This window comes from Vitis riparia, chromosome 3 (genome assembly GCF_004353265.1).
Source record: "Vitis riparia cultivar Riparia Gloire de Montpellier isolate 1030 chromosome 3, EGFV_Vit.rip_1.0, whole genome shotgun sequence".
NCBI classification, from domain to species: Eukaryota; Viridiplantae; Streptophyta; class Magnoliopsida; order Vitales; family Vitaceae; genus Vitis; species Vitis riparia.
In genome coordinates this window covers 16,627,541-16,643,653 of record NC_048433.1, presented here as the reverse complement: position 1 = coordinate 16,643,653, position 16,113 = coordinate 16,627,541, and the positions used below count along the sequence as shown (strand labels likewise).

Here is a 16,113-nt window from a genome sequence, read left to right as displayed (position 1 = left end):
TGCTAAATTTTTTAAGTTCCCTTTAGAATCATCAAAATACCTTTATTTTTAAAAGAAAAACATTTGTAAGCATTAAAAAATATTTAAAAATCATTTCTAACCCTCCAAGAATCATTCCAAACAAACATTCAAGGCTCGGTTATCTCCAAATATTTACTCAAAATACCTTCTTGCCTTTTCATAATTACAGCATCTCACTTAAGTCCCATGTGCATGAACTCACTAGACAATGCAACCAAAGCTTTTATTTAGATTGCATCGATGTAGATTTATTGGCATAAACTGTCTTCATTGATAACATGCAAGCTAAGAGGAAATTAAAGCAGATAATATACAAGTCAAATAAGGATATTTCAATGAGCAAGAAACGATTATTGAGGCTCAAATTAAAGGTTTCTACATCTAATCTAGAGCAATCTTAGTAATTCAAAAACAACTCACATGGCTTCTCAATGTACAACAGTCAGTTAATTCACTGAGAAAGTGGCAGACTTCATTTTCTTGTGAGATTCGGCTAACTCCTCCTTTGCTGGCTTGATCTCAAGCGTGATTGTTGCATTTTTGTTGTAATACTTTCAGCAATGAATCCATTTCCCCAGAATAAGATGTATCCCATGCTCAAGCCTGCTACTAGTCCACAACCATATCCCATTAGTAGCACTGTCCAATCAAATTCACCCGTGGAATCCAATTCCAGCTTCTGTTGCTGAATTGGGGGCAGTGCTTCCTTTGCAGCTTCACACTTCATGGGCAATGGAAACCCACATAGCCCTGGGTTCCCCTCATAGGATCCTGCAGGAAATGTGTTAAATTGTGCACCACTTGGTATAGATCCTTGGAGTTCGTTTGCTGACAGGTTTATGAAGGAAAGGAATGTCAGCCTTACAAGTTGCTGAGGGATCTCTCCTGAAAGCTTATTATGCGAGAGATCTAATGATTCAAGTTGGAGTAGATTTTCGAGCGATGAGGGTATAGGGCCATCAAGATTGTTATGGGACAAGTCCAGGACGTGCAGTGACTTGAGTTCTCCGATCAACTTTGGAATTTTTCCTTCAAATTCATTGTTGGAGAGGTTGATGGATGTGAAAATATTTAGGATCCTTTCTAGTGTCATGTTTTCTCCTTTCATTGTTAGTTTCACTCTGATGTAATAAGAATAACTTGCACTCACTCCCAGGTACTGTACTTTGGATTTTCCCTCATCCACTTTCATCATTGCCGTCCAAGTGAGAAAGTATTCTGATGGCAAATGACCAACAAAATCATTGGAAGCGATATCGATTACATGAAGCATAGGAAAGACATTCTTGTTTTGTGGATATCCTATGGGACCATAGAACTTATTGGAGCGCAAGACAAGAACCTGCAACTGTGGTAGATTCCCCAACCAGAACGGGAAGGTATCATGTATTTGGTTGTCTCCAAGGTCTAAAACTTCCAATCCTTTACAAGTTGACAAAGATCTCGGAACCTTTCCTTCTAACCCATTTCCATCGAACACAAGCGTGGTTAGGGTTTCTGCATAACTCGAAGGCATGGTTCCTTGCAAATTGTTCCCGCCTAGATTAAGTACTAATAGTTCACTGCTGAAGTTCCCCAAACATGTAGGAATTGTACCATTCAACTGGTTATCCGACAGATCAAGAACTTGAAATTTCCTGGCGCTGCAGATTGATGTGGGGATTTTTCCAATGAGGTTATTGCCTGAAACTGAAAAGAAGAACGCCTTGGAGAGATATGAACCAATGTCAGCTGGGATGACAGACCTGAAATTGTTATCAGAATAATCTAGAAATTCAATCTGCTGGGACAGAAATGGAAGTGAACCTTGTAGTTTGTTGGAATGAACATCCAAAGCTCCCATTTGAAGTGAGGAGGCATCTGGCAAAGGTCGATCTAAACCCGTTAGCAAGTTCTGGGAAAGATTCAGACCGATCAAAGAGCTACTCCAAATCCAGTTGGGTATTTGACCATTGATTCCATTGCTGGAAAGGTCCAGAGCTTCCATACTGTGAAGGTTTCTCAAGAAACTTGGGAATTTTGTTACATTGCATGAACGCATCTTCAACATCTTAAGGTTGGGAAAGGCTAAATCATCACTATCAGTCATCGACCAGTGATTATGAGATAGGTGAAGAGAAACAAGTTGGGGAAATGTTAAATTGGCACTAGCAGTTACTGACCAGTCATTATGAGATAGATAAAGATGACGAAGCTTGGTCAAGTTAGAGAACATGCCCAGATCCATACTGCCATTGAACTTGTTGGAAGAAAGATTAAGGATTTCTAGGCTTGTGAGCACAGTGAGCAGTCTTGAAATCGGGCCCTGGAATTCATTTTCACTCAGATCCAGCCAACTCAAACTTGAGGAGGGTGTGAAGGGACCCTCATCAGGTAGACTATGAAACCGGTTCTTTCCAAGCATAAGGTCTTTCAAAGATGGGAGTGTAAACAAAGAATAGTCAGTGATACCATCAAATGAGTTATTGCGCAAATCAAGGAGCCTGAGGTTCAGAAGCCTGCTTTCTGGAGACAAATGGGACTGCTCCACCAGTTCATCAGTAATTTTCTTTGGTAAAGCTAAAGAAGGAATTGAACCACTGAAACAGTTTGATGAGAGAGACAAATATTGAAGTGCTGTAAGGTTGCCAATTGAGTTTGGGAGTGTTCCAGAGAAATTACAATTGTCAAGATATAAGTTGGTCAAAAACTCAAGGTTGCCTATTGACTCCGGTAATTTCCCATGAAATTTTGTGCATGAGAGGGACAATTCCCTGAGTGCACTTTGCTGAGGGAATTCTGGTAACAATCCATAGAGGTTTGGATTGTTTGATACGTCAATTATCTGCAGATTTGGTAGCTGGAAGATACCTCCTGGAAATTCACCATGCAGTCCACATGAACTAAGTTGAATGGAGACCAGAGAAGAGAGATTTGTCAGGACATCGGGAACTTCTGACAAGAGATTGTTATTTGAGAGCACAAGTTCTGAGAGAAGATGAAGATTTGAAATAGAAGAATCAATTAGACCTGAAAGGGAACAGTCCCATAACCTTAACACCAGAAGATTAGGAGCTGCAGAAGATATCGCCTTGCACCAGTTGCCATTCCGCGTTGACATGTTAACTTTATCCAGACAGAGTTCTCTCAAGCTGGACATGTTTTGAACTAGCATTTTCAGGTTGGGGTTTTCAAGCTTTAGCTGCTGATTGTCAGAGAGATTGAGAGACACCAATTTTGTCAAGCGAGACATTTGGAGAGGTACTTGGCCTGAAAAACCTGAATTGGCAAGATCAAGGTGCGTCAAATTCACAAGCTGGGGAAACCCAAAAAGCTCAGAATTAAAGTTGAAAAAATGAAAGGAGTTATGGGAGAGGTTGAGCCTCATGAGGCTGTGAAGTTTGAATAGGCTGCTGTTGGAATCAATGTCTCCAACAAGTTGATCCCAACTGAGGTCAAGGCTGATCACATGACCAGTGGTGTTGTCACATTTGATGCCTTCCCAGGAACAACAGTCAGTATCTGGCTTCCAAGATTCAGATTTCGAAGATGAGGATGATGAAAATGAGAAGGATTCATTCTTAAATCGCAGAAGGGCCAATTTTTGGTTGTCTAGGCACTGATGAGGGAGGGAAGCCTGGGAGGATGATGGTGAGATCACGAAGGAAAAGAACAGAAAGATGAACGGAAGTAAATGGCAAAGTTTCATGAACTCCATTTTTGGTGAAAGATGTAAGAATGAAGCGCTCTATGTATAAATGTTACAAAGGAATCATTGTAGCAGCCGGTTGGCACATCAGAGATTCAATGGATCAAAAAAATTAGGCCATTTAATTGACTTTAGATAGCTTAGACCAGGCGAATGGATTTTCAACCAGAAAGACTTGGAATGGCCACTAAAATGAGTTTTTTTTTTTCTAAGTCTTTTCTCTTATTTATTGTTTCTCTTAATCTTTATGCATTTATCACTCCACCATTTTCATCTTGCCTTACTTTTGTAGTTGAAAGAAAATCCAACTTTTGTCAAAACTTGGATATAATATTTTTTTTTCCAATTAAAAATGACTTGGACTTGGATATGCCTTTCCTAAGCAACATGAAGAAGATTTAAGTCATGATATAAGCACTCTTGACTAATACATGCCTGGCTAGAAATTTTGGCATGCTTCTTGGAAACAAGAGAGTTTAATTTCACAATAAACACAAGATTTTCCTTGAAATGAATCTGGAAACATGCATTGGATTATATGGACTCAAAGTTAGCCAGAAACAAAATTACAATACATGTATAAAATATATGCAATTTTCCTTTTGAGGGCATATATTGCAAAATTATAACCCAATAATAACCTAGTTTAGAAGGTATGGCTTGCAGTATTAATTGTGCAATTGCAGCCCCTTTAATAAAAAATCTTGCTCATGGGTTATCAGGTACCTCTCCATTTCAAATGACCTTGGCACCCATTGAAATTCTTTCTAACTTCTCCAAACCACTGAGCGGTGGAAATTGGTTATGTGATCAGCAACAAGAAAATGAGATTTATTATTTTTTTTTTAACTTAGTACTTGATATTTATGAAAATTGCTATATTCATCTTGCAAAGAAGTTCACAACTATTTGGAATCTCTTTAATCATGGGTTACTTTTCTATCCTCTAGTAGCAGAATCTCAGGGACAGGGTTCCATGCACCAGCAAAAAGTTATTCAAAGAAGATGCTGAACATATGGTAGGCAGACGTACTATAGAAGCACATCCTGAAATACATGCTATATATGGTCAAACGAGCAACTTGTGGATATTATCACCAGGGATCTTGAATATGCTTTTCAACCTCCTCCACTAATTCCTATTGAGACCGGATGGCAATACTCTTTGCTTGCGTTTTGAGGTTGAAAGATGTTGCTGAAGCCTCCAAATGCAAAAACTTTGAATTTGTAGCAACCTTCTCCGGGTCAAACCCAAGGGAGCATTATTAAATGGACTTAAGGTTAGTTGAAAGGAATGTGAAAGAGTTTGAAGATAGGAGTAGACGTTTAAAAGATTAATTGAGGTGGAATTGATAAGTTTTTTTATGAGAAAGAAGGCGTGAAGAATTGCTAAAAATAAGGGAGAAGATTTTGTAATTGATAACTATTTTAAATTAATATAGGACAAACTAGGGAGTGGGCATTTTATAACATAATGTGATGCTGTTTTAGGTTATATATGTAAAAATAACTTTTTTGTTTTATGTTTTGAGTGGTTGTCATGCTTCCACTTGGAGAGATTTACTCAAGTTAAATCTCTTTACATCTGGTTTGAAATGTAGTGACTGTACAACAAAAATAGCAGAACCGAGAATACAAAGAAAAAGAAAAAGGGTCCTCTGTTTTTTGGTGGACTGTCTTAACTCCTCTGTTCCCAGGTGTTACTCTTCCATTTTTTCTTTCTATAGCCTTTCTCTGTTTCAGGCTAAAACTACAACCAACAGAATTGGTATCAGAGCAACCCATTTCATGAATCCACCTCTCAATCTAATCTTCGACCCACCTTGTTGTTTCCAATCTAATCTAATCCACTTCTTCTTTTCAAGCCCTTTTATCTCTTACAACATGCCTCTTGTGTATGGAATTTTAAGAAATTTCCTCTGTTTTGGAAAGGAAGGATACTAGGGTTTCTTTTAATCCGAAGACCCAAATCCAAACCTACAATGCAGCTGAATTGGTGATGTTGCTGTGCAATCAGATTATGTAGCTAGAAACCCTCAATCTTGAAGCAGATGGACCAAGGACTTGAAGGGTAGATCAATGGCCAGCACAAGTGTTACAAGTATGAGTTCTCAACCTTCTTCTATTCCATTATTTGAAGGAGAAAATTATGATTTTTGGTGCGTAAAAATGAAAACATTATTTATGTCTCAAGATGTTTGGGATTTGGTTGAAAATGGTTTTGATGAACCTGACAATGTGATTACACTAACTCCGGTTGAAAAAGATCAGTTGAAAGAATTGAAAAAAATGGATGCAAAAGCTCTCTTATTTATTCAACAAGGTGTTGGTAACAACATCTTTCCAAGAATTATGAGAGCTTCAAAAGTTAAAGAAGCATGGGACATCCTTCAATAGGAGTTCTAAGGAGATAAAAGAACCCGGTCAGTAAAGCTTCAAGCTTTAAGAAGAGAGCTGGAAAAATATGAAAACGAAGGAGAATGAAATTCTAAATGAGTTTTCTTCCAGATTTATGGAGTTAGTAAATCAGATGAAGTCATATGGTGAAGAATTTAGTGATAAAAGAATTGTTGAGAAACTTTTGATCAGTCTACCTGACAAATTTGACCCAATTGTGGCCGTGATTGAAGAAACAAAAGATCTATCACTGCTCAGTGTACAAGATCTATTTGGGTCTTTAAAAACTTATGAACAGAGATTGTTGAGGCATTATGAAAAATCAGTAGAAAGTGCATTCCAATAAAAAAATAAGCCTTAACTCCAGAAATGTTGAAAGAAATGATTCATCAAGAGGTGGTAGAATTGGACGAGGAAGAGCAAGACGAAGAGATGGAAGAGGTAGAGGAAGATTCAACTATGGAAGAAAGTTCACTAATGAAGAAGGCTCATCATTCTCAAAGTGTAATATTTGTAAAAGTAGTCATGTTAAAAAAGATTGTTGGTTCAAAAGGAAGCCTCAATGCTTCAATTGTAAAAAATTTGGGCATGTTAAAAAAGATTGCAGATTTAAGAACAATCAATAAGCAAGTTATGCTGAGGAGAAAGAGGCTGATGAAAACATGTTTTATGCTTGTCAAAGTGTTACTGAGCAAAAGAATAATGTGTGGTTCCTTGACAGTGGCTGCACAAACCACATGACTGGTAACAAAAATATTTTCCTTGACATGGATACAACCATCAACTCACAAGTCAAAATGGGTAATGGTGATTTAGTGAATGTTAAAGGGAAAAACACAGTTGGCATCCAAACTAAAGTGGGAACCAAGTACATCAGAGATGTTCTTCTTGTACCAGCCTTGGAGCAAAATTTGTTGAGTGTGGCACAACTAATAGAGCATGGGTATAAACTTCACTTTGAAGATAATGAGTGCACCATTTATGATAAGGAGCATAGAATAAATTTAGTGAAGAAGATAAAGATGGAGAAAAATAGAAGCTTTCCAATTGTCTTCAAATATGCTGAAAATGTGGCTTTGAGAATGGAAGATGTTGAAGAAGCTTGGTTGTGGCATAGAAGATTTGGGTACTTGAACTTCAATAGCTTGAAGATTCTTTGTCAAAGGAAGATGGTACAAGGATTGCCAAACACCATTGAAGAAAAGAATGAAGTATGTGACGTTTGTGCTCTTGGGAAGCATCATAGACAATCATTTCCAAAAGGAGTTGCTTGGAAAGCAAATAAGGTATTGGAGTTAATTCACACTGTTATATGTGGGCCTATGTTTACACCTTCTAAATGCAACAACAAGTACTTCGTATTGGTCATTGATGATTTTACAAGAATGACTTGGGTGTTCTGGGTGTTCTTCATGAAGCAAAAATCAGAAGTGTTCTCTATCTTCAAAAAATTCAAGAGTTTTGTTGAAAAGCAAAGTGGTTGCTACATAAAGACCTTGAGAAGTGACAGAGAAATGGAATATACTTCAAGCCAATTTGGTAATTTTTGTGAAGATGAAGGGGTTGAGAGACAACTTACTGTTGCATATACTCCTCAACAAAATGGAGTAGTTGAAAGGAAGAATCAAACAGTTACGGAAATGGCTAAAGCTATGTTATATGAGAAGGGCTTGCCTAAATTTTTTGGGCTGAAGCAGTTAACACTGCTATGTATCTTTTGAATAGATGCCCAACAAAAGCATTATTGAACAAAACTCCGATTGAAGCATGGAGTGGAAGAAAGCCATTTGTTAGACATTTCAAAGTGTTGGGTGCTTATGTTATTCACAAGTACCAAAGGAAAGAAGGAGTAAGATGGATGAAACAAGTGAAAAATGCATCTTCATGGGTTATAGTTCACAATCAAAGGGTTATAGGTTGTATAATTTGAAAACCAACAAGTTGATCATAAGTAGATATGTTATTTTTGATGAAAAAACTGTTTGGAATTGGGAAAAAGGTAAATTCAGAAGAAAGCAATTCTTGTTGATAAACTTCAAACAAAAACACTTGTTGAAACTGGAAATGGTAGCACTTCAACTTCATCACCTCAAGACTCCCCAAGATCAGTTCCATTATCTCCCTCAACTGAGTCTCCAACTTCAAGCTCGTCATCACCATCCTCAACTCCAAGAAAAATGAGAAGTTTGAGTGATGTTTATGAGAGATGCAATTTGTGCATTGTTGAACCTCAAAGTTTCGAAGAGGCAATAAAAGATGAAGATTGGAGGAAAGCAATGGAAAAAGAAATTGATGTCATTGAGAAAAATGAAACATGGCAGCTGGTTGAAAAGCCAAAAGACAAAGAAATCATTGGGGTGAAATGGATTTATAGGGTGAAATACCATTCTGATGGTAGAGTTCAAAGGCTTAAAGCTAGGTTGGTTGCAAAAGGATATTCACAACAGCTGGGTGTTGATTTCCATGAGACCTTTGCTCCAGTTGCTCGCCTTGATACTATTAGAACTATTATTGTAGTGGCTGCTTAAAAAGGTTGGTTGTTGTACCAACTTGACATAAAATCTGCATTTTTGAATGGAAAGCTGGACGAAGAGATCTATGTTGAACAACCTCAAGGATTTGTTGTTGATGAGGAAGAAAACAAAGTTTACAAGTTAAAGAAAGCCTTATATGGTTTGAAACAAGCTCCTCGTGCCTGGTACACTCAAATTGACAAGTACTTCATTGAAAATGGTTTTATTAGAAGCAAAAGTAAGCCTACCCTCTACGTGAAGAGCAAAAATAATTCCCAAATCCTTATTGTTGCTCTTTATGTTGATGATTTGATATTTACTGGAAATGATGAGAAGATGGTTGAAAAATTTAGAAATGAAATGATGAAAAAAAATATGAAATGAGTGATATGGGATTGTTGCATTATTTTTGGGAATTGAAGTCTATCAAGAAGAAGATGGTGTGTTTATTTTCCAAAGAGGTATGTTGAACATATCCTCAAAAAGTTTGGCATGGCTGGTTGTAATCCTGTATCTACTCTGTTAGTTGTGAATGAAAAGTTGAGGAAAGAAGATGGAGGGAAGATGGTTGATGAAACTCACTTTAGAAGTCTTGTTGGAAATTTGTTGTATCTCACTACAACTAGACTTGACATCATGTTTGCAGCAAGCTTTCTTTCAAGATTCATGCACTATCCTAGTCATTTACATCTTGGAGCAACAAAAAGAGTCTTGAGACATTTGCAAGGCATGGTTGAACTTGGAATAAAATATTTTAGGAATATTGAAGTGAAGCTAATTGGCCATTGTGATAGTGATTGGGGTGGCTGTATTGATGACATGAAAAGCACATCAGGCTATGCATTCTCCCTTGGGTTAGGTGTTATATCTTGGGTCTCAAAAAAGCAAGGTTCTATGGCTCAATCATCTGTTGAAGTAGAGTACATTTTAGCTTCATTAGCAACTTCTCAAGCCATATGGTTGAGAAGAATTTTAGAAGACATCAAGGAAAAGCAAAATGAAGCAACATATCTACTTTGTGACAACAAATCTACTATAGCCAGTGCAAAAAACTATGTTTTTCATAGTAAGACTAGGCATGTTGTAGTGAAGTATCATTTTATTAAAGAAAATATTTCAGATGGGGAGGTTCAATTGATGTACTGCAAATCAGAGAAGCAGTTTGCTGATATCTTTGCTAAAGCATTGCCTTTGGAGAAACTTGTTCACTTCCGAAAGCTTTTGGGTGTAGAGGAACATCACATTAGGGGGGAGAATGTAACATAATGTGATGCTATGTTAGGTTATATATGTAAAAATAATTTTTTTGTTTTATGTTTTGAGTGGTTGTCATGCTTCCACGTGGAGAGATTTACTCAAGTTAAATCTCTTTACATCTGGTTTGAAATGTAGTGATTGTACAACAAAAATAGCAGAACCGAGAATACAAAGAAAAATAAAAAGGGTCCTCTGTTTTTTGGTGGACTGTCTTAACTCATCTATTCCTAAGTTTGTTCCCAGGTGTTACTCTTCCATTTTTTCTTTCTATAGCATTTCTCTATTTCAGGCTGAAACTACGGCCAACACATTTTCTCCATATTCACTTCTTGTTGCAGCATTATTGCAAGGGTCGTGCAACTAAGCCACACGATATAGATGACGTGGATTTCGACTGTTCGATTCTTGGCATCTAAATCTCTTGCTTTGCTCGTTCTGCAAAAATGTAAGAGAAACTAAGGTAGAGGTTAATGTCCAATGGCCCAAGGGACCAATTGGCCTCCACGGGCAATCCAAATTCATATCTTAATGTAAAGACAATGATGAGAATAGAAAAAGAATGATATCTTGGTCCTTTGATGAAGTTATTCCTCTTTTTTTTTTTCCGGAAGAATATTGGGTCTTTATTGTATATTGCTTTAGGGCATGAGAGCCATGCATTGATTTGGTGGCCACAAATATAGTAAAATTGCATAGTTGGGATGATTCTCTTGATGGGTGACATACCATAAAGGTAAGGTGTAGTGGGTGATTTAATGATTTTCCTATTAAAATATCCTTAGCATAAAACTCCCATACATGGTCATTTGCACCAAACAAAGTACAAAAACCAAACACTACAATGAGAGTAACTCAGATGTAACAACCTTACTTTTCTTTTATAAATAATATTTTTGAAGGTTATCTGCCCTTTTAATCACCTTCTTGCCTATTTTTATCATGCAACCAAATATGAGGTGTCAAAACCAAGTAATCAAGCATGAGATGTTGAGAGCATGCAACCAAGTATGAGGTGTTGAAAGCATGTAACCAAACTTAAGGTCTCAAAAAGTATGCAACCAAGTATGAGGTGTTACAATGAGTGCAAATAAGCATTAGGTGTCAAAATGCATGTAACCAAAAAGACACTAAGCCATTTTTATCATCTGACACCTAACTGGGCATGGTGACTCATAGACCTACTTCACCTACCAAGCAACTACAAGGATTAAGCATGTCATTATATGTTGTCTCCATATAATAAGAAAAACACTAATCATTTCCTTTCGATTGCTACCTAGGTAAGCATGTAACGAGTCACCTATAAGCTCACTTGCTTTAGGTTCCTATAAATAGGGGTGTTCACCTATTATATATATAAAAAAAAAAAGCATGAAGAAGCTCATATAGTGTTACTATTTTGAAGTAAGATCATTTAAGTCATCGTAACTAAAATGCTGATGCACTTCTAGTTTGGAATTTTTATTGTGAGTGACTTATAATGCATGATTTTATTTAGTTTTAGAATTATATATATCTTATGTTTAAAATGTTATATGCGTTCATTATTTATCAAATATCATGAGATATGTTTCAAAATTATGTTGGTCAAATGTTATGTTTATAATGATTATGTGCTCCTTATGGATTGATATATATGTAGATTAATGGTTAAGATGATTCAATGATCATGATTTTATTTAGTTTTAGAATTATATTTCTATTGTTATGATTATTATGTATCTCGGACCATCATTATGTTACAGAGATGGAGGGGCATACCAAAGCCGATTTACTATATATTCTTCTTATGTTGAGAAATGAAAAGTCATTGGAGTAGTTTGAATGAGAAAAGTGGCAAGAGATGTAAGGGACCTATATCTATAGGACACCATATTATGTGAGATATGTGTCGTTGATAGGCAAATATATTATTTATGTTAGTGGAGGAAAAGGCATGGTAGTAGTTTTTGCATGATATGGGGATGTGCGGAGAGTTGGAGTAGCACCGTAACTATTGATTATGCATATGGTTGATTGATCATATATCAGGTTGTACAATGTTTTATGACTATTTGATTGTTACGCTATATACTATTTATTATAAGTACCAAATATATTATGAAACTCTTTTTCTATTTTTTACTTACCATTTTGACACCTATTTTATATTATCATTCACATAGCAAGTTCTAGAGCACGAACAACAAGGCGTGCAGTCGTTGTTGCCCTTTTCTTTTTGCTTCTTTTTGGATAAACTTTTAGCATGTAGCTACTAGGAACTCTGAATTATTTCATTTCCAAGCCCTAGATTGTATAGGGTACATGTCTTCTACCTTAGGCATCTCCAAATCGATTGTAGCATAATAACATGGCAATAAAAATCACAATAATAGATCTAGAGAATGTAGAGGTCATATAATTTCGATCTGGATGTTCTCAAATCATTTCAAGTTGATGAAGTAATCAAAGAAGAATTTGAAACCATAAAAAACACTGTGGCTTGTCTACTTGGTGTTTTTCCACCTAATCACCCCTCATAAGGATCGAGGCATGAGAAAAGTATGGGCTTTTCTCTCTAGAAGGTGGCTAGATTTTTCTCTTTGTGAAGACTTTTTGGAAGAAGACAAACAAAAGGTCTAGTATCCTAATCCCTAATAGGGTATTTATAGGGCTCTTTATGGGCTTAAAGGACTTGAGGCTAAATTAGGCTTGGGTTATCAAATCCAACCCACTTAGGTCCTAATTAATTAATTAACCTATCGAGCTTTAATTAATTAATTAGCTCAGTCCATAAAGACAATTCATTAGATCTAATGCAACCTTACGCTTTTACCAAAATGTCCCACACTTATGAAATTGAAACCCAAAATCCTCAAAGCAAATGTCATCATGAACTAGGAGCTTAAGCGGGGACCATTGGGACTCATACAAAAATATTGTCTCCCTCATAATCTAATTCTGAAGTTGATTCAACATTCCACTAGAGAGAATCAACTACACTTCAATATCTTATGTAATTACAATGAAACAAAGCTTAGGTTTATGCCTTACTATTTACCAAATGTAGACTCTCCATGAATTAGCGTCCATAATCTAAGGTAATGTTATCAATCTATCAAGTTTACCTCTTGAATTCTTGAGTTCCAGATCCACATATTGTGTGATCAATTGACATAACTCTAACTCCAAGTTGCATATGTCAAAATTCTACTATATGAATTGTTATGACCATAGTTTTCTAAATCACATGTCCTTTGGATCATCTAAGGGAACACATTATCTCAATCAAATAAGATATCATGGTACCTTTATTGAGAATATTTGTTGACATCAACCTCCATCAATAGTGATCCAACCTATAGGGATATGTGATCATATTAAGGTCTCAACCATAAGCCAAAGTCTTCTATTGATTTTAGCACAAACTCAATATCCTCTTATTTTTATAAAATTTACTAACAATTATGTGTTTTTCTTTACAAATAAAAGTGAAAATGTGTAACAATTAAATATTTTTCTAAATTAATTTTTTTTAACTTTTAAAAAAGTATTTGGATAACTGTAAAAACGAAAACTTTCCAATATATTTAGATAATGTTTATTATTAATTTCAAATCTATATTTTTCTACACCAAATATATAGATTACATAACTAGTTTTATTATCATCATGACAAAAAAATATATGTCAATTGATAATAAGATTTTCAATGTCTTTATGTAACACCATTAACAATAAAAAGGTCAATTTGATCATAATTGTTAATAGTTTTATTTTATTAAAATTTAGATATCATTTTTATTGGTATTTTAAATACAATAAGAATTATTTATCATACACAAAATCAAAATTACTTTTTGATCTACGTAACTCACACTAGCATTTAAACTTTTTATCATATAATATCAAATTGAACCATCATATTTTTTTTATACTAATATACTAAATTTAATATACTTTCTATCAAAGCATTAATTTCAAGAAAAATGGGCATTTTTTTATTTATTTAGACAGCATAATATAAATAATTTTAAGATGATGCACAAAAATAGAATTACTTTCATCAAAAGAATAAATTTTTACATAACTAGTTTTATTATCACCATGATAATATATATATATATATCAATTGATAATGATATTTTCAATGTCTTTATGTGACACAATTGACAATAGAAAGGTCAATTTGATCTTAATTATTAATAGTTTTATTTTATTAAAATTTAGATATCACTTTTATTGGTATTTTAAATACAATAAGAATTATTTATCATACACAAAATCAAAATTACTTTTTGATTTACGTAACTCACACTAGCATTTAAACTTTTTATCATATAATATCAAATTGAACCATCATATTTTTTTTATACTAATATACTAAATTTATTATACTTTCTATTAAAGCATTAATTTCAAGAAAAATGGGCATTTTTTTATTTATTTAGACAACATAATATAAATAATTTTAAGATGATGCACAAAAATAGAATTACTTTCATCAAAAGAATAAATTTTTACATAACTAGTTTTATTATCACCATGATAATATATATATATATATATATATATATATATATATATATATATATATATATATATATATATATATATATATATCAATTGATAATGATATTTTCAATGTCTTTATGTGACACAATTGACAATAGAAAGGTCAATTTGATCTTAATTATTAATAGTTTTATTTTATTAAAATTTAGATATCACTTTTATTGGTATTTTAAATACAATAAGAATTATTTATCATACATAAAATCAAAATTTATTTTACTTTCTATCAAAGCATTAATTTCAAGAAAAACAAGCATTTTTTTATTTAGACAACATAATATGAGTAATTTTAAGATGATGCACAAAAATAGAATTACTTTTATCAAAGGAATAGATTTTAATCTAAATAATAAAAAATTATATCAACTTAATTCAACATTTTTTTAGAAAAGAAAAAGGAAAATGATAAAAGTATAAAAACCTTAAGAGAAATAAAATAATGATGAAAAAAAAAGGAAAAACAAAACAAATTAAAGTTTATAATATTTGACAATAATTCTTTTTGCCTTATTTGTGAACATGATTCTTCTTTCATAAGACTTTAATAAATAAAATATCAAAAAATTTGAAAATATGACAAGGATAATTTTTTTAAGGAAAAAATTATTATGGATATATGAATTAATATAAAATTTTAAAAAGAAATATATTTGATTATGATATTTTTCAGGTTTATTTTTATAAAATTTGCCAACAATTAAGTGTTGTTCTTTACAAATAAAAGGGAAAATGTGTAACAATTAAATATTTTTTGTTAATTAAAAGATTTTGAACTTTTCAAAAATTTGGATAATTGTAAAAAATAAAACTTTCTAATATATTTATATAATGTTTATTATTAGTTTCAAATCTATGATTTTCTATGCCAAATATATAAATTATATAATCAATCTTATTTTCATCCTAACCAAAAAAAATATTAATTGATAATGACAATCCCAATGTCTTTCTATAAAATATTGCTTTTAATGATATTTTAAATACAATAAGGATTATTTATCATACATAAAATTATTTTTTGATTTACCTAATCGACAATTGCATTTAAACTTTTTATCAAATAATATCAAATCGAACAATTATATTTTAACACTAATATACTAAATTTATTTCACTTCTTATCAAAATATGAATCGTAACAACGAAATTATATAATTTTAATTAAAGAAAAATGGGTGACACACCATTTTGTTTTTTAACTTAAAAATATATAATAATATAATTTTAACTTGTTACAATTAACAAGATTATTGCTATTACTATTAATGATAATTTTTATAATTAATATATATATATATATATATATATATATATATATATATATATATATTTTAAGAAATTATAGTTATAAGTAACTTAAAAATCATTTAAAATAAATAATAAACTTTGTCACGATTAGGTGAACCTCGTGACCATAGGTTAAAATATTTAAAATAAATTATAATTGTTTAACATAATTTGTGATGTATAGGTTCACATATGGTCATGATCAATTAAACTCGTGACTAAGAGTCACTAAAATATTTATGTTGTCACAGTTTCTATTGTTGGAACCAAAGTTTCCTTCCACCAAAATTTACATATAGTCACGATTTCAAAAAACACCATGACTAAATACTCTTCTCATCGATCTTTTTGTGACGATTGATAAAATGATCATGACTAAAAATTTTGGCACCAAAT

General features: G+C 33.2%; 1 protein-coding gene across 1 annotated transcript; it reads right to left on the bottom strand.

Moving 5' to 3' along the window:
• Window positions 1-514: 514 nt before the first annotated feature.
• Window positions 515-3,718, bottom strand: LOC117910991 (receptor-like protein 7). Its single transcript, XM_034825159.1, has one exon. The coding sequence runs from the start codon at window positions 3,716-3,718 to the stop codon at window positions 515-517; it is 3,204 nt and encodes a 1,067-aa protein (XP_034681050.1).
• Window positions 3,719-16,113: the final 12,395 nt, after the last annotated feature.